Genomic DNA, 22,417 nt, shown 5'->3' on the forward strand with positions numbered 1-22,417 from the left:
TCCCATTCCTTGGTCAATGCTCGAGGCTTGAAAATGTTTTCTCTCAAACCACCACAACAACTCACAGTTTACCATTCAACCAACGGACTTGGCGCTGTACCCGGGACCGGATAAGATCAAAAACATGACCGAAACGACTAAATCTCACACCACGTCGACCTCCAATCTACAAGCCACCCATCTCATTAACTGATTTTAGCGGAGAATCTTGATACTGCAAGCAAGCGCTCTCAATCATCTGCAGTGCCAGATGGGCTAAAGCCGCCAAAAAAGTTTTTCATTTCTACAGCGATTGCAAGCAGCAACGGTGCCTCGAAAGCTACCTATCTACAATGGAGAAGTGCACTGCATCTGGACTCATATCACACAATGTATCAAGGATGTGGCGGGCAATACGAAAAAAGTACGGTATGCCATTTTGTTTGATTAACAACTTTTGTAACATTTACCAGCCATAGGCTCTGAACAAAAAAAAAATCATCAAAACTCAATTCTCATTCTTCGCCTCTTTCCACCTCTTTTGCTGATGCGCAGACAAATGATTCCATCGAGGGCTGTCTTTGGAGACCCTTTTGGAGCATCTTCAGTACCGAAGTTGATCGGCTGAGCCTACCAAGCGATAGGGTCGACATATTGTGGTTGCGCTGATTGTACTCCAGCAGACCTGTGAAGCTGGTAGGGCTTGTTGGAGACCTCTCACATAGCGGAACCATGGAGGCCGCAAACCAGTCCAAGTCGACATCTTGGGTGACTATGTCCTCTGGGCGGTGTTTTCGACCGCGGCGAGCCTCAAAACCAGGATTTCGGAGTGTTTCGAGACGAGATGCAGGATGTGGCCCAGGGTGAGATTCAGGACGTGATGCAGTTCGTGGTTCGGGGCGTGGCGCAGGACGTGGGTCAAGAAGTGGCTCGAGACGATGATACTCGTTGCGCAGTGAGCTGTTGCCCGTATCTCGAACTCGCCTCAGACGGGGAAGAGGAGGTCTCACAGGATTTGATACTGAACGGCCGATGCCGGCACTCACCTTGGTGGCCGTGGTCTTCTCGCCCTGCCGCACCAACTTGGATTCCTGCCTTGTCCCGACCTGGGGAGCGCTTGCCCGCCTGGTACCGTTGACATATACTTCGCCGTCTTCACCCTTTGCTTCGCACTTTGGGCAGAGAGTAGCGCGCCGCTCGAACTTTGGTGTCTCATGGCGCTCTGGTCCGTAGGAATGGAGGGAGAGGGCAGAGAAGCAAGTGAGTGAATGGTGGTGCTTGGGCTCTCGTTGGATGCTGGGGATCATGCGACGACACATGTGGCCGCAGTCGTATTTGATGATTTGTTCGCACATCCTTTCTATCGGCAGCACCAGTCTGATTTCATTCATAGATGAACTTGGGTGAGGGTGCAAATAGACTTGATGGTAAGGCTGGTGCCTTTGGCCGGCATGCCCGTGCGTCTTATAAAGTCGGTTTGATTTGCAAACAGATGCACAGAGATGCTGTTCAATACGGGAGGCGACGTGCGCTTTGGTTCTGTGAACGCCATTGTGTTCTGAAGAAGGGTCGAAGAACATGTATTCCTCAGCGCTTTTTGCAATGGATGCAAGGAGGTGTAGGTTGTGGTGGTCTTGCGAGTTACTGTGAGTCGGTCGTTGGACTCTTGAAAGGGGCGTTAGTGAATGGGTGCGGCGTTATTGAGATGGCGGATGGGGATTTGACGGGCGTTGCAATGGTTCGTTCTGCTATTAAGAACAAGTGTATCTGCGAGACGCTGAGGTGATTTGGTTCTATATTGAACAAACTGCTTAGGATAATGAAGAAACACGCAGCTTGTTAGGCTCGGGGATGGGGTTGCTCCATGGCGCTCTTACGGACGGACTTCTAACAAGTCGGTAGCAAAGGAGAAGAGATGCTCTCCCACAGATTACGACGTGAACAGCTGATCTAGAGCCATGGTGATCGATACATGCTGTATGCGTGAAGCAGCGCGTGTACTTGCATTCACGGTCATACTTACAAATTAGATAGTGAGGAGGGGAATCCGAGGATTTCGAAGGAAAGCAAATCACAGTATCTCGTATTCAGTGAATCCCATACGGCACAAGGTACATAGCAAACCACCCGAAAATATTAATATTACAGAAAAAAAAAAGAGTAGCCGTTGCCAATGAAACCTCTTCAACATTATCCGTCATCTTCTCGGCCGACTTAGAAGGGCGGAAGTGAAACTTGGTCTTTGTCATGGTTCCAACCATTGGCCATGATCTCTTGCGAAGGGGGGCTTTCGGCGATGGACCTTTTGGTTTTCTTCTCCTCATAGCATTGAAATTCCCCGTTTTGACAGTCGACATGAGCTACTGAAAGTGACGAAAGTAACGTCAAATGTGATTTAAGCCGCTCCAGCGTTGCCCTTGCGAATCGCAGCCCTGCCTCGCGCAGCGCGAGACCGTCTGACGTTCGACCGGGAAGAGCTCTCCTCCTCAGACTCGCTGGGATGGAAGACGAGTTTTGTCCCGTTGGATTGAGGAGCTGCTGCGGCCAGTTTGAGGGCTGCTGGGGCTGTGGTGTTGAGGAGTCCGCCGCCGAGGCCGAGGTTGGCCCCCAGGCCCAATCCAAGGGCCGGGGCTGTGGTGTTGAGGAGGCCACCGCCGAGGCCGAGGTTGGCGCCCAGGCCCAATCCGAGGGGGGCTGTGGAGTTGAGAAGCCCGCCGAGCTCTGCGGAGAGGGTCGCGTTCAGGGCGACGGACGGGAGCAGGCCGAGCGTCGAGTTGATCAAGGCCCCCAGGGCGGCGGCAGGGGCCGCAGCAGCACCGGCCAGAGCAGATCCGAGGACAGCGGCGGGTAGGGCTGAGCCGGCAGCGGGGGATCCCGCGCCCCCGAGTGCCCCGCCGAGTCCGGAAATGCCTGAGCCGACGCCGGAGAGTGTCGAGCCTAGGCCGGCGATGATGGATCCCAGATTCAGGCCAGTTCCAAGGCCTGAGCCAGCGAGGCCGCCGAGTGGTGATCCGAGGCCAGGGACACCTGTACCTGCGCCGGGAGTGGCCGATCCTGCTCCAGGAGCGCTCGATCCGAGACCGTTGGCAGCAGATCCCAGGTTGGCCGCTGCAGTACCCAAACCGGACGCGATATTGTTCAACCCCGAGGCAGCTGAGGTCAGATCGGAGGCCGCTGAACCAATATCAGAGGCAGCTGAGCCCAGGTTGGAGCTAACACCAGAAATAGCTGATGTCAGGTTCCCTGGTGCAGCGGTTCCTGGAGTGGCCGGAAGACCGCCGCCGGTGAGGTTGCCGATCGTGTTGGTGAGGTTGCCAGCGGCGCCTGTCAGGTTGCCGACGAGGGGGTCGAGGGCTCCGGTCAAGTTTCCAAGACCTCCAGCCGGGAGACCGCCGGGGCCTCCCGTCAGGTTGCCCAGGGCTCCAGTGGGGAGTCCAGTCAGATTGCCTAGGCCTCCGGGGAGAGAACCAATAGGTCCCGTCAGGTTGCCAGGGGCTCCAGTGGTGGGAAGCCCAGTCAAGTTGCCCAGACCTCCAGGTGGGAGAGAGCCGAGACCTCCTGTCAGGTTTCCAAGGGCCCCAGTCAGGTTTCCGAGGGCTCCAGTGGGAAGTCCAGTCAAGTTGCCTAGTCCTCCGGCAGGCAGAGAACCAAGAGGCCCCGTCAGGTTGCCAAGGGCTCCAGTCAGGTTTGCTAGGCTTCCGGCAGGAAGAGCACCCAAAAGTCCAGCAAGGAGGGCAGCAGGATTGGAGGTCAAGTTACCAAGACCCCCCGTCGAATTGTTCCCAGCTAGGGGGGTTCCCGTCAAGTTGGCGAGAGGGCCCAGGCCTCCCAGCCCCCCAAGGCCTCCCAATCCTCCAAGGCCACCAAGACCACCGAGTCCGCCTCCGCCCAGGAGTGACAAGATTCGTTGGAGGTATAGACGAAGCAGGGGTGAAAGTCCAAGTCCACCCAAACCACCAGTCAAGCCGCCGAGGCCACCCAGACCACCGAGGCCACTACCTAGACCACCGAGGCCACTACCTAGACCACCGAGGCCACCGAGGCCACCCAGACCACCCAGACCACCAAGGCCGCCGAGGGCCCCGGGGTTTGCAAGGCTTCCGTTGAGAAGGCTGGTCAAATTCGGGAGAGTGCCGTTCAGCCCACCGAGGTTCGGGAGCAGAGAACCAGGAGCACCGCCGCCCGGGTTGATGCCGCCATTGGTGCCGTTGGCAAGGCCTCCGAGAATGCTGGTCAAGTTACCAAGGGTTCCGTTCAGAACAGGTGCCACGTTGGGAGGGGCATTGCCGTTCGAGGTACCGTTGTTGCCGCTGACAGTGTTGCCGGAGTCCAAGAGAGTCTGCAGAAGACGAGCAAGCTGGACGGGATCGAAACCGTGCGAGGCAGCAAATTGGCTGACGACTTGCGTAACAAGGTCCTGGCTGGTGGCGTTCCGGACAAAGTCGAGCAGCTGCTGGAGCTCCTGTGTGGTCAGTCTCGGGGGGGTGGTGGCGGTGCCGTTGGTAACGGTGCCAGTGCCATTGGTGACGTTTGTAAGTGTTCCGGGCACGAGTCCGCCCAGAATACCCGGCGGGCTGAGCGAAGGAAGACCCTCTCTGCCGGTGTTCAAGCCGTCGAGAGCGTTTATGAGGCCGCCCAAGAGCCCGTTTGAATCCTTGAGCACGCTGCCGAGGCTGTCGTCTGAGGTGCCGAGAGCCATGACGTTCTTCAGGCTCTGGAAGATCAGGTTAGGGTCGAGGCCGTGCAAGGAAGCGTACAGCTCGATGTTGATAGTAGCAATTTGCGGGTTGCCCCTGGCGTTCCGGATGATGCCGATGAGGTCCTGGATCGTTGCGTTGTCCAGCCCTCCCAACAATCCCCTGTAAATGCCTTCCGCAACACTGTTGGTAACATTATTCAGGCCCGGAATGGCTGTCGCGGCATTGCTGCCCGCAGGAGCAGGTGTGTTTGTCGTTGTGCCACTGGGGACAGCACTGGCGAGGCCGTTGAGAATGCCAGTGAGGCCATTCAAGACGCCGCTCAGGTCTACGCCCGCCCTGCTAGCAGCTCCATTGAGGCCCTGGAGGATCGAGCCAAGGTTAACATCTCCTTGGCCTGTGAGGCCAAGACCTCTGAGCAGGCCGGCCGCTGAGATGTTGCCGTTCTGATCAGCACCGAGGCTTCTGAGAAGGCTTAAAATGGCGTTGTTGTTGAGTCCAAGCCCCCTGAGAAGGCTGTTCAAGTTGAGAGTGCCATTGCCACCTGATCCTCCGGCATTGCCCAGGACGTTGCTCAAGTCCAAGCTTCCAATGTTGCTGCCAAGGCCAAGCCTCTGCAGCAGGGAGCTCAAAGGCACAACGCCGTTCGAGTCAGCACCGAGCTGTCTGAAGATGTCGGGGAGATTCGTGGGAGTGATTCCCAGCCTGTTGATGATGACATTCAGATTGATGTTTCCCTGGGCGTCGATGCCGAGGTTGCTCAGCAACTGGCTCAGACTGGGCACTGCGCCTCCTGAGGAGCCGGCAGTAGTGCCGTTCAGAGGAAGATTGAGTCCAGTGCCATTGCCCTGGGCACCGCCAGAGGCACTATTGGCGGCACTGTTCAACACGCCATTGAAGAGGCCGAAGATTGTATCGATGATGGCGCCGATGCCCGTTCCCAGATTGCTGCCGATGGTGCCACCGATATCACTGAATGTGCCCGCTTCATCGCGTTTGCTGAGGGAAGCCGTCACCAGAAGCCTGTTCAGGAGTTCGCGATCGGACTGAGTGAGTTGACCCGTCGAAAGATGAGAAGCCAACAACGTCAGAGAGTCAGACTCCGGCTGTCGAGCCTGTAGAGCAGAAGACCTGGTAGGCGCTGCCACTGAGGTCCCCGCAAGAGCAGCGACGAGAATCAAGGATGTGCTCAGCTTCATCTTGAATCTTATGATGAAAGCCAAGACTCAGAGAAGAATGAACAAAATCACAAAGAAACTGGAGGCGCCGTGATGCCAGTCCAGATAAGAAGCACAGAGGGTCACTTCTGCCGGCCGCTTGGCAGAGACTGAAGGGAATCTCTTCTTATAATTGAAGATTCCATGATTTGATAAGATCAATGTCCTTTGTCTCGGGCGAAACGGTCCGCTGCTCTGGGGATCTTCATGCCTGTTGTCGGAACTGGGCGAGGAGGGCAGCTCTCGACCAACTCGCAAACAACACACCTGATGGAACGTAGACTGGATGAAGATGAACCAGAAGCCAATGCGGGTTTGCTGCTAGTAGAGGATCGTCGCCGAATGAGAAGGGTCTGGAGCCTGGCGCTGAGAATTCTATATGATTCAGACGGGAGAATTTGATCCCGCGTTGGTGCCTGGTATTGTGAAGAGGGAATCGGCTTCCAAGTAGGAATCGACATACATCTGCCCTGGAAGGTAAAATGAAGTGCATTCCATGGTACTGGAGCTAACTGCAGTCTTTAAAGCAACACACTTCCGGAGAAAAGGGGTCGGGAGCACCCGCCCCAGCGGAAGCTAAAGCACGTTTCTCTCCCTTGACTCCCGACATGGGTAAGGGAGAAGGTGGCGACGTGGAATTGCTCCATGAAGATCGTGCAGACCAACACGAGGCTTGTAATTGTACACATACCGAGCTCCAGATCGGCCTTATTACCCTATTCCTTGTCGAGTGTTGCGTAGGCCATTGCTTTCACGGCTCAGTAAATATTGGGTGATATGATGCATGGTGGCAGACCATAAAGCAGCGCGTGTGAGGTTACTTTGTATTTAATTCTGGTCAATGTGAAATGAAAACTACTATGCCATTGTTATCGTTCTGCTGTATGTAGACTTCTCGCATTCCTAGAAGTAACTGGAGCCATGGTGTTGGGTTTTTGAGATAAGGGGTTTGGAGCAGCATTGGAACTCGTGAATACATTCCGAACTAAGGTACGTATGGGACAACACTCTGCAATCAGCACGCAATGCCATTTTCATCCTTACATACATGACGGCTTTGTATCATTGTTGGTATCACTATCAACTCGAAACAATGCGTCATAACCATGCGTATCCGTAGAACTAAACAAAGTGACGATCCCATGTCCCATAGTTCATCCTCTCCTATCCATCACAGCAGCAGGGTCGCCGCATACCCAACGCAAACCGTAGAAAGAGTCCTTCAATACTTCCCTCTTCAAGTCAATATCCATGCCTAGTCAGCCTATTCCCTCCCCTGAGAGACCTCCGCCGTGGTCTGCTCAACTCCAACCCTATACTTCCGACAATGCACCTCCCGATCCTCCCTCAACAACCGCAGAAAGTCATCCTCAAGCTCCAAACCAAGACGCTCCATGTCCTCAGGCATCACCCCACAGTCAATCCCGCAGTCCCTCGCGAGCTCCCGCAGGCGAAGTAGATGTTCCGACATCTTCACCACCTCGTGCGCCACCTTGCGTAGTCCTCGGGAGAGCTGCCGCCTGTCGTCCGTCTGGTTCTCCAGGGCTTTGGCCTCGCGTAGGTAGACCCGCCTTGCGCGGCGCAGGTCGGAGTAGGCCTTCTTGAAGAGCTTTGTTAGGGCGACTGCGTCTAGGCGGGTTGACATTGTGGAGGTTTGTTTGTTTGTGCTTGGAACTTGGCCGGTTGGAGGAGCTTTTGTGATATTGATGCGTCTTGTGAAGTTTATGCTGAGGAGAAAGGAGGAGGACATTGGATGTAGGGGGGAGAACAAGTCGGTTATGTATGCGTGAAAGATGGCAGGAAGAAAAGGTAAAAACGTCGTAAGGTCCAAAGGCTGGAGTGAGGCTGCCTTTTAGTCTAAAGGGGCATAAAGTTTGAGGCCAGAATCAGCATCCATCTCTCCATGTCGTTGTAGTGTAAAGTATAAAGTGTAACGTCGAACCGGGCTGGAAGCATACATGTAACCGCCCAAGACACAATAGAGCCCAGTCATTCTTATGAAGTCAGTTGTCTCAGTCTAGACAGTACCACTTGATAAGGAAGCAGGAGGGAGAAAAGAACTAGAAAGAGAAGAGAGGTAGGTAATACTAATGTAAGTATACTATAGTAGAAAGTTAATTTAATATATAGATGGATATTTAATAATATATGAAATAAAATATCTAGATTTATGTACAGAGTAATATAAGTAATATAAGTAGAACTAAGTAGACTGAGATGTATATATATATCTACATAGAACTAATACATATCCTTTATAGCCTATTGCATATTATCCGCTGTCTAGTCCTGATTATTAGATTTCGCTTATCACTGTTGTGCAACTTGTCGTGCCTCGACTCGTAGCTGGACGTCGTCGTCGACAGAACATTGCATGCTCAAATAAACAACAGACGGCGATAATCACCAGTTGTGAAAACAGTTTATAATCTTCTGTAAAGACAAGCTTTTCTAATGTGAAAGAGAACGCCTAGTTATCCTATATTTTTTTTTCTTCTCTCTTCCCGCTTACCCAGCCGTCCATTTTTCCCTACCTACCCACCCCCTCCCTCTCCACCATGCCTATTTGCATATAGGTGACGTAGAAAAGAGTCGTCACCTCAAGGCTTTATTACAGAAACAAAGTAGAAAACGGGGATTATTTGTATACAAGGGTATATATAATTTTACAGGGGCTTGCCGCCGATGAAGTCAGACCAGGCGCGGACCTCCGAGGGGATGCCCTCGGGGCGAGGGAGCTTCTCGCTCATGCACTGAGCGAACAGGATAGCGGTCTAGTTTGAAAAATATCAGTACAGATGTTATCTTTGAAAAGATAAAATGTAGACAATATGGAGTGAAAATGGCTTACCTGGGGCTCCATGAACAGGGGCACGCCAAAGTCGACGGCGTTTCGGCGCATCACGTAGTCGACATCCGAAGTGGTCTTGCCACGGGCAAGAGCCAGGTTGAAGACGCCGCGGATGTCGTACTTCTTGAACACCTCACGGAGGGCACGCTTGTCGTCGGTGGGGAACTCAATCACCTCCACCTTGACGTTGTGTTTTGAGCTGGACTCGATGAACTTCTTGACGTCGTTGCTGGCGGCGTACAGAGTGTAGCCGAGAGGAGCCAGGTAGTCGACGACCTGGGTCAACCAGGGCTTGTTCAGCTCACCACCGAAGAGCAGACCCTCGCCAGGCTCGGGGATGCGGAAGTTCATGGTGGACTGCAGGGAAGTCCAGTAGGCCTCGACGAGGTCCTTGCCAAAGCAAGCAATCTCACCAGTGGAAGCCATCTCGACGCCCAAGAAGGGGTCGGCGCCAGCGAGACGGGTCCACGAGAACTGGGGAACCTTGGTGGCAACGTAGTCGCGCTTGACGGCCATCAGGTCGGTAGGCTCAGGGACATTCTTGCCAACGAGGGCCTTGGTGGCGACATCGATGAAGTTCTTGCCGAGAACCTTGCTGACAAAGGGGAACGATCGGGAAGCACGCAGGTTGCACTCAATGACCTTGAGCAGAGGCTCACCACCCTCGGGGTTCTCGGCCTTGATGATCTGCATGTTGAAGGGACCGGTGATCTTCCAGGCCTTGGCGACCTTCTGGGCAATCTCCTTGAGGCGGTCCATGGTGGTGGCATCGAGGTTGACAGGGGGCAGAACCAGGGTAGCGTCGCCGGAGTGGACACCAGCCTGTTCAACGTGTTCACTGACGGCGTGGACGATCAGGTTGCCCTCGGAGGCAACACCATCGACATCGATTTCCTGCGCGCCCTCGATGAACTTGGTGATGACAACGGGGTGGTCGGGGGAGACGTTGGCCGCAGCCTCGAGCTTCTCCTTGAGGTCCTCCTGGCTGCGGATGACGGTCATGGCAGCTCCGGACAGGACGTAACTGGGACGAACCAGAACGGGGTAGCCCACTTGCTCAGCAAACTTTTCAGCCTCCTCAACCGAGGTGAGTTCCTTCCACGCAGGCTGGTCGACGCCGATGCTGTCGAGGATCTCCGAGAACTTTTGACGGTCCTCAGCCTTGTCGATGTCCTTGGGATCAGTTCCCAGAACATTGGCGCCGCCAGTTTCCTGCAGGCGGAGTGCGATGTTCTGCGGGAGCTGGCCTCCCACCGAGACCACAACGCCCTTGGCGGACTCAAGCTCGTAGATATCCATGACACGCTCATAGCTCAACTCTTCGAAATAAAGCTTATCGGCAGTGTCGAAATCGGTACTGTACGTCTCTGGGTTGTCTGGAACGTCGAATTAGCAATTTTTGATGTTATTGGGGGTCGTGCTGTGTTGTTTTGGTGTTTTGGAGGTGGGAAGAAGGGTTCAAGGGCGGTGGACTTACAGTTGATCATGACCGTCTTCTCACCCATCTCGCGCAGTGCCTGAGTAGCGCCAACAGCACACCAATCAAACTCTACTGAGCTACCAATGCGATAGACACCGCTGCCAAGGATCACAATGCCCTTGTCCTCAAAGGTGACGTCGTGGGAGGAGCCATTGTAGGTGGTGTAGAGGTAGTTTGTGTCGGCGGGGAATTCTGCAGCCAGAGTATCGATCTTCTTGACCCAGGGGCGAATGTTGAAGCTCAAACGACGGGCTCGGACTTCGTCTTCGGTGCTCTTGACAGCATTTGCGATCTGTCGGTCGGAGAAGCCCATCTTCTTCGCCTTCAAGATCTGCTCCTTCTGCAGCGCATCGAGGCTACCGGCAGCTTCGAGCTCACGGGTGCAGTCAACAAGGTTCTGCAGCTTGTACAGGAACCACTTGTCAATCTTGGTCAACTCGTGCACCTTGTCAACGGAGTAGTTCTCGTGCAGCATGGCCTGTCCGACAGCGAGCCATCGGCGATCGGTGGGGTTTTGGAGCTCGTAGTCGAGGTCGTCAAACTTGTCGCCCTGGAAGCCGACGAACCTGGGGTCAACTTGACGGATGGCCTTCTGGAAAGACTCTTCAAAGGTTCGGCCGATGGCCATCACCTCTCCCACCGATTTCATGGCACTTCCAATGTCGCGCTTCACGTGCTGGAATTTGGAGAGATCCCATCGAGGGATCTTGGTGACAATGTAGTCGAGAGAGGGCTCAAAGTTGGCGGTGGTGGTCTTGGTCACAGCGTTGGGAAGCTCGGGCAGGCTGTGTCCCAGGCCGATTTTGGCAGCAGTGTAGGCAAGAGGATATCCGGTAGCTTTAGAAGCAAGGGCAGAAGATCGCGAAAGACGGGCGTTGACCTCGATAACACGGTAATCCAGGCCGTCTGGCTGCAAGGCGTATTGAACATTGCACTCCCCGACAACCCCCAGGTGCCGGACGATCTTAATAGCCGCGGTTCTAAGCATGTGGTACTCTTCGTCGCTCAGGGTTTGACTGGGAGCGACGACAATAGAATCACCGGTGTGGATGCCCAGGGGGTCGAAGTTCTCCATGTTGCAAACAGTAATGCAGTTGTTGTTGGCGTCTCGGACAACTTCATACTCGACCTCCTTCCAGCCCTTGAGTGACTTCTCCACCAGGATTTGCGGGGAAAGAGTGAGAGACCGAGCGGCCATGTTGCGAAGCTCCTCCTCGTTGTTGGCAAAGCCGGAACCCAGACCACCCAGGGCATAGGCAGCGCGGACAATGATGGGGTATCCGATTTTTGAGGCAGCATCGAGAGCTTCGTCGACGGTGCTGACAGCGATCGACTTGGCAATGGGGATGTTGATCTCCTCAAGCGCCTTTGCGAAAAGATCTCGGTCCTCGCTGACCTCGAGGGTCCTCACGCTGGTGCCGAGGACCTTGACGCCGTACTTCTCAAAGAGACCCTGTCGCTGCATCTGCACACCCAGGTTGAGGGCAGTCTGGCCACCTATTCGCAATATATGTTAGCATGGCATATATAAAATTGCGAGAATGAGAGAATCTCTAACCAAAGCTGAGGAAAATGGCGTCGCATTTCTCTTTCTCGATGACATAGCTGACATATTCGGGGGTGACGGGGAGGTAGTAGACTTCATCCGCAAGCGAATGGTTGGTTTGAATCGTGGCAATGTTAGGATTGATGAGAACGGAAGAGACGCCTGCCTCTTTAAGGGCTTTCAGAGCTTGTGAACCTGTAAAGTGTGGTCTCGTCAGTAAATCCTCATATCGTGTTACCGGCTGCCTGTTGACAGAGCCAAGAAGCGAGGCTCCAGCTTGAGCACCAAGGCGCCGATTAGAATGATACAGGAAAGGGAGTAAAACCCACCGGAGTAGTCGAATTCACCGGCCTGTCCAATGGCCAGACCACCGCTGCCAATAACCAGGACCTTCTTGACATCGACGTTCACCTTGGGCTTGATGACGCCGCTGTCGAGATAGGCCTTGGGGTTGGGCGCCGCCTGCGTAGTCGCAGAATACGGTCGGAAGACGGAGATCGTGCCCAGCCTCTTGGTCGCCTTGGCCGGCAATGAGGCCCTGGCCTGAGTGCGCAGAGCGGCTGTGGTGAAGAGACGAGTCGGGAGCGTTCGCGGGAGTCGGGCGCCGCTCCGGAGCAGAGCCGGCGCCCGGGCAGCGGCCAGCGCGGCTGAAGACATTGTCGCGGGCATTGCGAGCTGATCAATGCGAGAGTTGCTCCGTCCAACGAGCAGCCGGGCCCTTGTTCCAGGTTTCCCAATTGACCGGTTTGTGAGCTTGAAAAGAAGGGAAAAAGAAAAGGAAGAGGAAGCTCGGCGACGGGTGTCGTGAGAAAAATGTTTACACCTTGGTGGGGGTTTAAGAGGTTGCACGGGCTTTAGCAGGATCGGGCCAAACAAAAAGCAGAGCGGCCGCCGATTTCTGGAGCGCAACGAGTCACCGATTAGATAACGATCAATCGGAGCGTCCCCCAGCTTTTTTTCTCTCTTTCTCTTGCTATGAGCCTATTCTGGCCAGAGATAAAGACCCAAGAACAAGTCGAACCCCGGCAGAAGCTTGTGGAGCAGATCCAATCCGAGATGGATTCTGATGCGGGCTCCATCAGATGTGACCCAGGAGAAAAATTTCATGACGTTGTGGGGAGCATAGTAGCAGGAAGCACGACACTGCAGGACGCCACTCAGGGGAGCAAACATGTTAGTATCTTCCTTTATTGACGCACGCGAACTCATGTTATGATATCAATTGCAAGAATCGTGGGCTTGTCAAAGCATTGGCATCGTCCATTGAGTCCTAGTAGTCTAATCGTCGACTCGTAGAAGCAGGTTTGTATACACCAACATGGTGGCTGCGAGATTGGTGTTGTGCGAACATCACCACGGGGTGACAGCCTCCAACCCTAGCCGTTGGCCCAATCTTGGTTCAACCTGTTATTACTAGTTGAGCAGACTAATGTCATTGGATCTGCCTGATGCCATCCCAGCCATGTCTGAGCCCGCCAATGAGCGTCGCCGCGTTCTGGCCGTTAGCCTCTCGCCGTCTCTCTCATCGCAGTCCATACCAGTCTATTGCTATGTACTACTATCAGCCCCAGCAGGATCCCGGCTCAGACACCGGAGCTAGGCTGGAGCCAATCTCGCGCTGCATCAACCGCATCCCTGTCTGAATCGGCGACTGCACGGGCCATCGCCCAGATCAATTCAACCGTAGCTGCCGCTGGCCCGTCTGCGTCTCTTTGCACCTCACTTCAGCGCAGCTCCGGTATCGCAAACACGGATGAGTCGAACCTCTGCACGACTGGTCATGACTCTGACGATGGATCAGTTTACGGATCAACTTGCGTTGCACCTTGATTTCTGGTTCGAATCACCCCAATGCCTCGGCAAGTGTATACTTTATGCTGTAATGCTTTCTTCTACAGGGTTGCTCTTACAGGCTACAAGTACCTGAATCTATGACACCACATACCTGCATATAATGCAGGCTTGTTGGAAGTACAACTCGAACCCAAGTATTCTCAATTGAACAGTTCCCTATGAGTTTCATAATATCAAATAGATGTAGATGTATCGTCTTCTTTCATCAACGTGGAATCGATGTTTCCCTTCAACGGCTTGCAACTTAAAGCGTTGCTCCGTATCGCGGCTATAGTAAGAATGGCCTGTTTCCTACCCCGAAGACATCAGACAATATCTGGAAGTGCCATAGTTCCAGATGCTGCATATTAGGATCATCAGCAGAGAGTATGCATATACTCTTCTAGATTCTATTTTTCCACGACGTCGATGCCATGCCATGATCGATATTGTCACCAATGATGGTCATGCAGCTGTTTTAGGTGCTACCGAGCCATGGAGCCGCGCGACCTCCATCGCCTGATCATGGCCAATTGCTCTCCTTTCTTTACTTCTTTCTCCAACTTTTTACCTGATCGGCCTGGGTAAGACATATAGCAGATGAGATGCATCTTAGGATACCATTCTCTCACCTGGACACTTTCAGACTGCTCCTGTTTACCGTCGTCCGGTCATTTCTTTACCCTGCATGTTATCGAGTATATGCCTTCCAAACACGAAATCTGCATTGGTAACGATATACTACATAGCTCGTGGGTAGAGAGGACTACATATGATCCGAATGGTCCAACATCTCACGCAGCCTCACGCACTCAGCGAAAGTATGCGGACAGGAGCCGTCACTTGAGCAGTCTCGGGAATCAGTCCTCGGTCGAGCCCCTAACTACCCTCGCCCTCCTGTTGCTATACTATCTCGCGCTGAGCAATGTCCACGAGCACCATCCCAGGAACACTGGAGCCAAAATATTGCGTTTCCAAGTCAGCAATCTCCGTGATAGCCATCTTGCGGCTGCGACTGAACCAGGACATGGCGCACAGCTGGCATCGGGTGGCGGGCAGCTGGCGACGAGATGATGGGCAACTGGGGCGACAACGGGCGACAATAACAAAAGAGTAAACGCTTCTTTTTCGTTTGTCTTCATCTGTTTTCTCCTCTTTTCTCTCCACGTCACAGCAAAAGTCTTTCCTGCAGCGCGTCGTCGGACTTGGCCGGTTTCGTCTACCAGCAACATGGCCTCCCAGCTAGCAATCCAAGAGCTGACGATTGCCGACCTATGGCTACACGAAGACGACGAAATCTTCGCGGACGCTGTTGCGTGTGTGCAGGCATACTGGAGCCAGGCATCACAGTTGGACGCAAAGTCGCAGAGGGTGATGAGGCAGCTTGTCATTGACAGAGAATTCGCACACACGAAATCCAGTCGAGAATGCGCGGGTCACCATCGTCTTCATCGGAGAGACGGCTTCTCGTGGCCAGACTTTCTCATCCTGAATGCACTATACAAAAGGCTTCCTATGTCATATTTGGCGGCCATCAGAGAGAGAAACCTCCCGACGGTGTTGGAAGACCACACGGATGACTATCTGAAAGTGTTTCCAAACACAGTCCTTCCGATACGATACAACACAGATACGCCCGAAGGAGAGGCATACCGTAAAGCCTGGCCCAAGTTGAAAAACACGCCAACAATCTACCGCAAGAAAGAGCAGGATACAGTCGCCTCGACCGCGCCAACCACGGCATCGGCTCTCCCAGTCACAATACCAGCGGCGGTGACTGTAGATACCCAGGTTCATCCAGATACACAGCAGGTGCCCGACCACATGACGCTTGACAAGCCAGGATCGCGACATACCCAAGCCTTTACAACAGCCAAGCTCATCTTCTCGACGCCAATCACCAGGGCCCCTATAGCGACAGTGACTGCTGCCCCCTACGCCTCAATACAAACTGTCTCACAGCCACAGAGCTCGCAACTGTCGGTCCCCACTGTGATTAACGACGCAGACGCCGAGGAGGACGCCAGCGTCTCCTCTGCCCTCTCAGGGGGGACAAAGCGTGGCCCATCAGGTCCGACTCCGACGATGTCTATTAAAAGGCAGGACACGAAACAAGACACCTTTGAGAGCATGATTCAAAGACTCCAGTCTCCAGCAACTACTTCGGCAAAGCCTAAGACGTCGGCAAATGCCATTCACAGGCTCGAGCAACGGGTTGATGCCCTTGAGACCCAGATGATGGCTGTCCTGGTGGCGATGACTCACGAGATCAAAGTGCTACAGGAAAAGGTTGCTATGCTGGAGAATGCGTGAAGGGCGACGGAAACCACTGTGGGACGCGCTTGTAGAGTATCATCTTGTTAGGAAGGATATTGTTCGCTTTTCATCTTTACGATTTGTATATCATTGCCCTGGAGAACACGCCAACGGACCATTGCAATAGAAGAGCAGAGTGCAATTGTCTTTGTTGCTTCACTACTTCCTTCCTTCTTGCTGAAATATCCTTATTTTTACAGAAAAGCCCGATTATCTCGCCTACATAGAGCAATACACCTATCCATCCGATCCCCTTACTCTCTAGTCATGTCATCTCACCGTTTGGTATCACATCAACAGCGATTCCTCCCACGCCATGTCAGTCTCAGTTAAAAAGACGCTCCCTCTCCATACCACGGCATCTATCAGAACAATGCTCACGCACATTATCAATCCGTTCTATGCCAGGTTCTTATCCGATGTGGACGAAACTGAGTTACTCCCCGAATGGGCGGATGTATCTTCCCCATCATTCTGCCTGAAAGACGTTAGCCAGCAAGACCTTTAGGCTATCTACGTTCTCGAAGGACCTCTCTATCAAACTTAGAGAAGAAACGCACAACGCGACCAAGTCCTGGGACGGCTTTGGTGCCCAAATTACTGATATAACTATCCGTTTAATAATGGATGATTGGCCTAGGCGGGAGGGCTGGGTCACCAGTATGTCAATGGCCTGGGACACCCGGTCGTTGGCGTGTTCTATGCTGGTCGTAAGACGGGTGACGCCCTGCTCAAGTTTGGTGTCGATGGCATCCAGACGTCGCCCGATTCCTTCCACTTTAATTGCCATAGCTTGGGGACCTTTCGCTGGGCGAGTAGGTTCGGCTCCAATCCAACGTCCAGAGCTCGGTGACGCAGGTAAAGACCTACTAGCAACTTGCGACTCGAATGTCAAACAAACAGCGTCAAGTTTACCTCGAGCATTTCAACAGACGGCAATTCCAATACTACGACTCTTGCCGCAAATTTCGGGTGGTCGCAAGCTCCACCGCAAGGCCTTCCACCAGACCAGCCCTCTATATGAGCGGCCCCCTGGCTCGGTCTCATCGCCGTTTCCTCAAGTCTCTCTCAGCCCATCATCCGCCTCTGCACATGTAATGGTATTTGCAAACTTAATATCTGTTGTCTTAGCTTAGATAGCAAAATGGTATCGTGTAAGCATCCCGAGAAACCATCTGTAACCCTTCTGTCCCATCCCAATGCATATCCCATACTCAAACCCCGTTCTGCTGCTTCACCAAGCTCCCAAGCTGAATCAGCCGCGTGCAGAGTTTCTCCAGCTTCTTCTCCTGCTTCTTGTACTTGCCCTCCAGCGTCCTGTGCTTCTCGAAAAGAGCTTCGTGTGCCGATTGCAACGCTTCGTGCTTCACTTTGAGCTCCTCTAACTGTTCGTCCGATTTCGATGGAGACTTCATGTTGAGAGGCTCCCAGAGGTCAACGTCATCAAGCTGTGTCCACACATCCGTCTCGTCCGACACTCCGGCCGTCTCCTTTGAGTATGGAACAGATGCTCTAGGCGTCTTGTTCGGTCGTGGGTTTGAGATGCTCTCGGCAGCCTCTCGCTTCGGCCTTGTGATAGTATGGAAGATGGGGGTTTCCATTATCGGCGTTACAGGCACCCAATCCTCCTGCCCAGACTCAATAATGGCCCTTGCACTCCAAGGGACCACGCCCCCGGGAGCCTCGTTGAGAATCCAAGGATGCTTCTCAGCCAGCTCTGCAAACCAGGGCTGTCTCGAGCACGCTTGCGGGCCAAACATGACGCGCAGGAACCAAAAGTGAACCCAGGTGGCGCCATTCTTCCTCACATTCTTGCCGATCCTGTGACTGGTGATGATTCCCGTCTGCGCATAGATGGAGAAATTGAGTGTTGGAGCAATGTGCCTGAACTCGAAGTTCATCTCCCAAGTCCAGGTCTTGGATTCCTCCTGGTGTGCTCTAATGAGTGCCTTTCCTACGTGGCGTGTGATGACGTTGGAGTGTTGGTCTACCCATGGAAAGAGGTCTGCGCGAGCCAGGTTTTCTGCATCCTCTATGGACTCTTTGGGGTCGTCTGGAACCGCGTCTGGAACTGCGTCTGGAACTGCGTCTGAAACTGCGTCTGGAAGAGTGTTAATATTAGACATTATAGTATCGTGCACATAAAGAATGTTCAACTCACCACTAGTGATGGACTCTTCATATATGTAGTCAGGAGACGGGCTTTGAGATGGCAACATGTTTGTTGGAAGCTTCTGAACGGAAAGCAAGATGAAAAAGAAAAGAGAAGAAGAGGAAGAAGCGAAGGAAAAGCTCTTTCAGATGAGACTTTCTAGTGGCACGAGACCAGTCAGCTGGCAGCTTGATGCCTCGATATACAGGCCACCTACATACGCGTATGATAGATACGATAACTATCAAGGTAGCTGTTTCAGACACCACGACCTTGAATATCAAGTCTATAAGGCCGGCGTCCACTCGAGGCATCAAGCTCGAGCTGCTGGCCTCGCTCAGAAGGCGTTGTGCCCTGGTCCAGCATAACAGCGACAACATCTTTGAAGAATAGAAGTAACTCCATAACATAACCTTAGCAGTGTCATTATGTAGCCCGGTGTCCTGGCAGATATCGTCTTTGTGCGAGTATGCAGAGGCAGGAAACTTGGGGGAAGCAAAGCCTCAGAGGAGTCACCAGACTCAGCGATACCATCAGCCCCAAGGGAACCACCAGACTCAGGGGAATCAAGGGCCTCGGCTGCGACAGCGGCCTTGGTGTGCATCTTGAGACTTCTTATAGGTGTCAAGATGGGTTTGCGTGCCGTAGGCATTGCACAGCCATATTTCTTAGCAGTGGCTGCGTAGCTAGTACCCCAACTTGGCTATCCAGCAGCCTAGCAATCTACTACCAATTGTCACAAAGAGACGATGATGTGTGTGAAAGGAAGCTTGGTTCTTAGACTAACTGGACTACGGTCGTCATAGGTAAGGGCCATGGAGGCCAATATCCGTCGTCTGGCTGAGCTACTCTGTCTCGATGACCGTTATCGAGACAATTGCCCCTATAAGAAGAGACATCTTCTGTCCATAGAGGGCAATAATCATTGCCCAGGGACAACAGTCGTCGTTTGAAATCTATTACCACTGGCCTGAATAGAAGATAAGACCTTTACTTTCTGCTACTATCGCTAGGTATATATCTCTAATCTCGCCATATAATATAAATGCTAGTAAACGGGCCATAGTGAATCCAGCTTCTTCCTTTCACCTAACGCAATAGTCTTGGAATATTAGATAGCCAAGTCTGAGTGCGGGCCAGCCATCCTCTTACAGAACCCTTTAAAGAATCGCATCCCCGTAGCCTTGACAGCGAGAGTAATGGGTAGTACACCGATATGAGGGGATGAAGCCATGATATATAGCACCGCAACTCTGTATGTACTCCTTTACGCGTCGTCCCAAATGGTATTAACTGTATCTTATTCCGAATCTATGCCCGCGCTATCCCTAAGCAATATTGCCGCCTGCCCGATCCCCATATCAAACCATTCTGATCCATTATACATGATTTGGAATTCTGCTCAAGATCCATTCCACCCAGATATACACGAATCTAAGCCCAGTCTCCCCAACTCCCCTTGCAAGTACTGCCCCGTCTTTCAGGGAGAACAGCAATCAACGTTGAATCGCTCTCTTCAAACTCACAGTTGGACGCTCAGGGAGGCGGCGGCGGCGGCGGCAAAGGATTGCTCGGGGTCGCGGAACGACGCTCGTTCAGCCTGAAGGCAGCAAACCGTTTAGCAAGTGGTTCATCCCGCTCACTGACAACAGAAGGGGTATTGTGATGAGGTGAAGACGGCGAAGACGATGGAGGCGGCGCAACCGATGATGAGGTCATTGGCAGACCTCCACCGCCCTCTCGTGGACGCTTGGGGATTCGCTCACCAGTCGAGTTCAGGATGACTTGTAGTGTCTGCCAGCCTCCCGTAGAGCGGAGCTGGAACGAGTCGGCGAGGTCATGCTGGGTTGCAACGCGACAGAGAAGGGCCTCCTCTTCCTACAGCAGGCGTAAAGATCACGGTTAGTAAGGGCTGTACTTGAGAGATGCAGAGCGGAGAGGAAACTGCAAAGAGGGGCAAACCTTTGAAAGAACTCCGAGGTGATGGATGAAGCAGAGAATATGAAAGTTTGACACTTCTTGGCCGTTATCACTAGGCTTCTGGCCTGGTCGCAGATTCAGGGCTCGCGCCAGAGCAGAGTGCTCTTGACTTTCGCCAATGTACTCGCGATTCTCGATAGGGAACCCTGTCTGGGTGAATAAGGGCTTGGACTCTTCGGGAAAGCCGTGTGTCAAGGTGACGAAGAGGTATTCGACGGGAAACGCCGGCTTGGCGTTCTGCTGTACTTTGGCTCCATACTCGTTGATCTTGCTGTAGAATACTTCAGGGATGTATCTCGTGCGACTGACGGAGCCGTCGTCTTCCTCCTCTTCGCGGACAAGCATGGAGTTGGGGTCTGCTGACGGCTCCACAATGTCAGCTCGCACCATCTCGACAGCCTCGTTAGACATCTGATATGCTGAGATGGCAATATTTCCATCTTCATCGCCCGTAATCACGCATGTGACAAAGTTGGAACCGAACTGGCCAGAGTCACTCCACTTTGACGGCTTAGGGTACTGGGCTTGTAGTCTGGAGGAGAAGCAAATCTCGAGAGATGATAGGTAGTATGATTCGAGGTGGCGCTTGCAGACAACGGATCCGTCGCCACGGCCGGAGTCGAGTAAGTCGGTCCAGATAACGCCTACAGGCTCCAGCCCGCAGAGCTTGGCAATGTGGTCAACCTCCTTCTGGTTCTCCCAAGCGTTCATGGTGATGCCGTCAAGTTCATCGACCTGTGGTGGCTCATAGATGGCCTCCACAACGGCCTTCACTCCCAGTGGCACTTTGGTGTACTCTGCGTATCGACCGTAGAGGTAGCCCAGTCGCTGCGAGCCAGTCTTCCGCCAGGCGTCAATAAAGCCGTCAATAATGGAAGGGCTGGAGAACTCGACATGGTCCACCATTCGAAAAGGTTGAGGGTTCAGCGTGATGGCGCTCGGTTGGCAACTTGTGCAAATGCCTTCTGGCCAGGCCGGATGGCCGGACGGACAATCGCGCTTGACTCGGAAGTACGGCTCGACAAGAGGAGGTATGTAAGACGTTCCGGACTCGGGCTTGTTCGTCGCAGCGTTGATCTTGCGCAGATATGAGTGGAAGGAAAGGTACTTGATGCCATTGTCTGCCAGATAGCCCGGATCGAAAGGGTCCATGGGTTGGCAGTAATCGCACATGCCCTTGGGTCCGTGTCGGCACATCCTGCCCCGCCCCCGAGGGATCTTTCCATCCAGCTTGTCTAGGCGGTCATCTAGCGCCGATTGCTTTACAGTTTCCCATGGCTTCGAGATTCTTTCGGGTTTGGGGTTGATGGGGTGGTCCTCCGTGGGCAGCACCGGCTTGCCGTTCAGCCTGGCAGAGACTACCGGCGCGGGGTCATCGCCGTTCGCGGCCCCGCCGTCGGATTGGTGTTGGTAGCTAAGGAATATCAAGTCGCCATGTCTGTAAGTCAATATGTTAGCAGCCTATCCCGGCCCTCCGCCTCGTACGAGAAGGGTCATGTTCAACGGCGTACTTGAGGCCGATCTGCCCGATCTGGAACTGAATAATATCCCCCAGTCTCTTGGCGTCGCGGCCCGTTGGTGAGTTGGACAGAACGATGGTCTTGGGATCGACGGTCGAAGGTAGGTGAGTGAGTAGCTATAGCAAGATTCAGTTAGAACATCTTCCTCCCGCCGCAGAGACGCATCAACGATGCCTGTCTGGGGCTCCCTCACCTGTTGTCCCAAGTCGCCAAAGGTAGTCGTCGGCTCGACCGTCAGGCGAATCATGCCATCCGGCCCGCGCAGTCTGATCAACATGACGGGCGACCTGTGGCTGCAGCACCGGATGCTATTGTGCGGTTCGTTGAGTGGGGAGAAGATTCCGGGCCTACGTCAACTTTATGTAGGCGATTTGGCAGGAGCTGTGATATATCAAGCAGAAACGTGACTCGAGATGTAGAGGAGAGCCAAAAAGGAAGTAGAAAGAAAAAGAAGAAGGAAGAAAAAGCGGAAACGGGGTTTATGAATCCACGTAGAGGCCGCGCTGCTGCACGTCAAAGCTGCGCAAGCATAGAGAAGAACGGCGAAAAAGAGGCGGTTGAAGCTTATTGAATCATGAGAGCTCCAGCTCGGGAATTGGTGGCAGCACAAAGTAGGTACGTCAAGCAAGAGCGTCATTCACAGTGTGCCTGAAGCGGGCGCCACATTGCTGAGGTAAGCAGGCTTGTCGTTCTGTCAACGAAGGGGGAAGATTCATCGGTCCGCTTGATTACTAAGGCACGGTACTTCGGTACAACTTGGAAGCTGCCAGTGCAGGTGCTTCCATGCCACTGGACCCGCAGCTCCGAGTTCTGCTGGCTGGAAGCGGCAGTTGGTCGGTACGTACC

At 53.4% G+C, this 22,417-nt stretch overlaps 6 protein-coding genes across 6 annotated transcripts; 1 reads left to right on the forward strand and 5 right to left on the reverse strand.

Annotated features, from left to right (window-relative positions):
- Positions 1-481: 481 nt before the first annotated feature.
- Positions 482-1,750, reverse strand: BBK36DRAFT_1188694 (hypothetical protein). Its single transcript, XM_024896587.1, has one exon. The coding sequence runs from the start codon at positions 1,557-1,559 to the stop codon at positions 495-497; it is 1,065 nt and encodes a 354-aa protein (XP_024753169.1). The 5' UTR covers positions 1,560-1,750; the 3' UTR covers positions 482-494.
- Positions 1,751-2,374: 624 nt separating this feature from the next.
- BBK36DRAFT_1166075 (hypothetical protein) lies at positions 2,375-5,875 on the reverse strand (the record flags this gene model as incomplete). Its single annotated transcript, XM_024894860.1, has 2 exons — positions 2,375-3,765; positions 3,976-5,875. The coding sequence occupies 2 exons, from the start codon at positions 5,873-5,875 to the stop codon at positions 2,375-2,377; spliced, it is 3,291 nt and encodes a 1,096-aa protein (XP_024753170.1).
- A 2,461-nt stretch (positions 5,876-8,336) lies between these two features.
- Positions 8,337-12,794, reverse strand: BBK36DRAFT_1134348 (carbamoyl-phosphate synthase, arginine-specific large chain). The gene is given in 8 exon segments (XM_024892276.1): positions 8,337-8,431; positions 8,481-8,528; positions 8,539-8,667; positions 8,745-10,120; positions 10,222-11,721; positions 11,783-11,965; positions 12,100-12,545; positions 12,600-12,794. The coding sequence occupies 5 exon segments, from the start codon at positions 12,425-12,427 to the stop codon at positions 8,560-8,562; spliced, it is 3,495 nt and encodes a 1,164-aa protein (XP_024753171.1). The 5' UTR covers positions 12,428-12,545; positions 12,600-12,794; the 3' UTR covers positions 8,337-8,431; positions 8,481-8,528; positions 8,539-8,559.
- Positions 12,795-14,833: 2,039 nt separating this feature from the next.
- Positions 14,834-15,142, forward strand: BBK36DRAFT_1110609 (hypothetical protein; the record flags this gene model as incomplete). The annotated part of the gene is made up of 1 exon (XM_024889605.1): positions 14,834-15,142. A coding segment is annotated over one exon (309 nt), but the record flags the coding sequence as incomplete, so codon positions are not given.
- Positions 15,143-17,133: 1,991 nt separating this feature from the next.
- On the reverse strand, positions 17,134-18,138 carry BBK36DRAFT_1166077 (hypothetical protein; the record flags this gene model as incomplete). The annotated part of the gene is made up of 2 exons (XM_024894861.1): positions 17,134-17,984; positions 18,081-18,138. The coding sequence occupies 2 exons, from the start codon at positions 18,136-18,138 to the stop codon at positions 17,134-17,136; spliced, it is 909 nt and encodes a 302-aa protein (XP_024753173.1).
- A 1,423-nt stretch (positions 18,139-19,561) lies between these two features.
- On the reverse strand, positions 19,562-22,036 carry BBK36DRAFT_1134350 (polyubiquitin-tagged protein recognition complex, Npl4 component). Its single transcript, XM_024892277.1, is given in 7 exon segments — positions 19,562-19,671; positions 19,838-19,946; positions 19,997-19,998; positions 20,033-21,489; positions 21,563-21,684; positions 21,695-21,697; positions 21,765-22,036. The coding sequence occupies 7 exon segments, from the start codon at positions 21,846-21,848 to the stop codon at positions 19,667-19,669; spliced, it is 1,782 nt and encodes a 593-aa protein (XP_024753174.1). The 5' UTR covers positions 21,849-22,036; the 3' UTR covers positions 19,562-19,666.
- Positions 22,037-22,417: the final 381 nt, after the last annotated feature.

Source organism: Trichoderma citrinoviride (genome assembly GCF_003025115.1).
Source record: "Trichoderma citrinoviride strain TUCIM 6016 unplaced genomic scaffold BBK36scaffold_2, whole genome shotgun sequence".
In the NCBI taxonomy this organism is placed as follows: Eukaryota; Fungi; Ascomycota; class Sordariomycetes; order Hypocreales; family Hypocreaceae; genus Trichoderma; species Trichoderma citrinoviride.

Coding starts and splice junctions, on each gene's coding strand:
- BBK36DRAFT_1188694 (XM_024896587.1), bottom strand. CDS start 1,559: ATGTTCTTCGACCCTTCTTCAGAACACAATGGCGTTCACAGAACCAAA.
- BBK36DRAFT_1134348 (XM_024892276.1), bottom strand. CDS start 12,427: ATGTCTTCAGCCGCGCTGGCCGCTGCCCGGGCGCCGGCTCTGCTCCGG. Junction 11,966..12,099: donor CGGTGAATTCGACTACTCCG/GTGGGTTTTACT, acceptor CACACTTTACAG/GTTCACAAGCTCTGAAAGCC. Junction 8,668..8,744: donor CCCTGTTCATGGAGCCCCAG/GTAAGCCATTTT, acceptor TTTTCAAACTAG/ACCGCTATCCTGTTCGCTCA.
- BBK36DRAFT_1134350 (XM_024892277.1), bottom strand. CDS start 21,848: ATGTTGATCAGACTGCGCGGGCCGGATGGCATGATTCGCCTGACGGTC. Junction 21,490..21,562: donor ATCGGGCAGATCGGCCTCAA/GTACGCCGTTGA, acceptor ATTGACTTACAG/ACATGGCGACTTGATATTCC.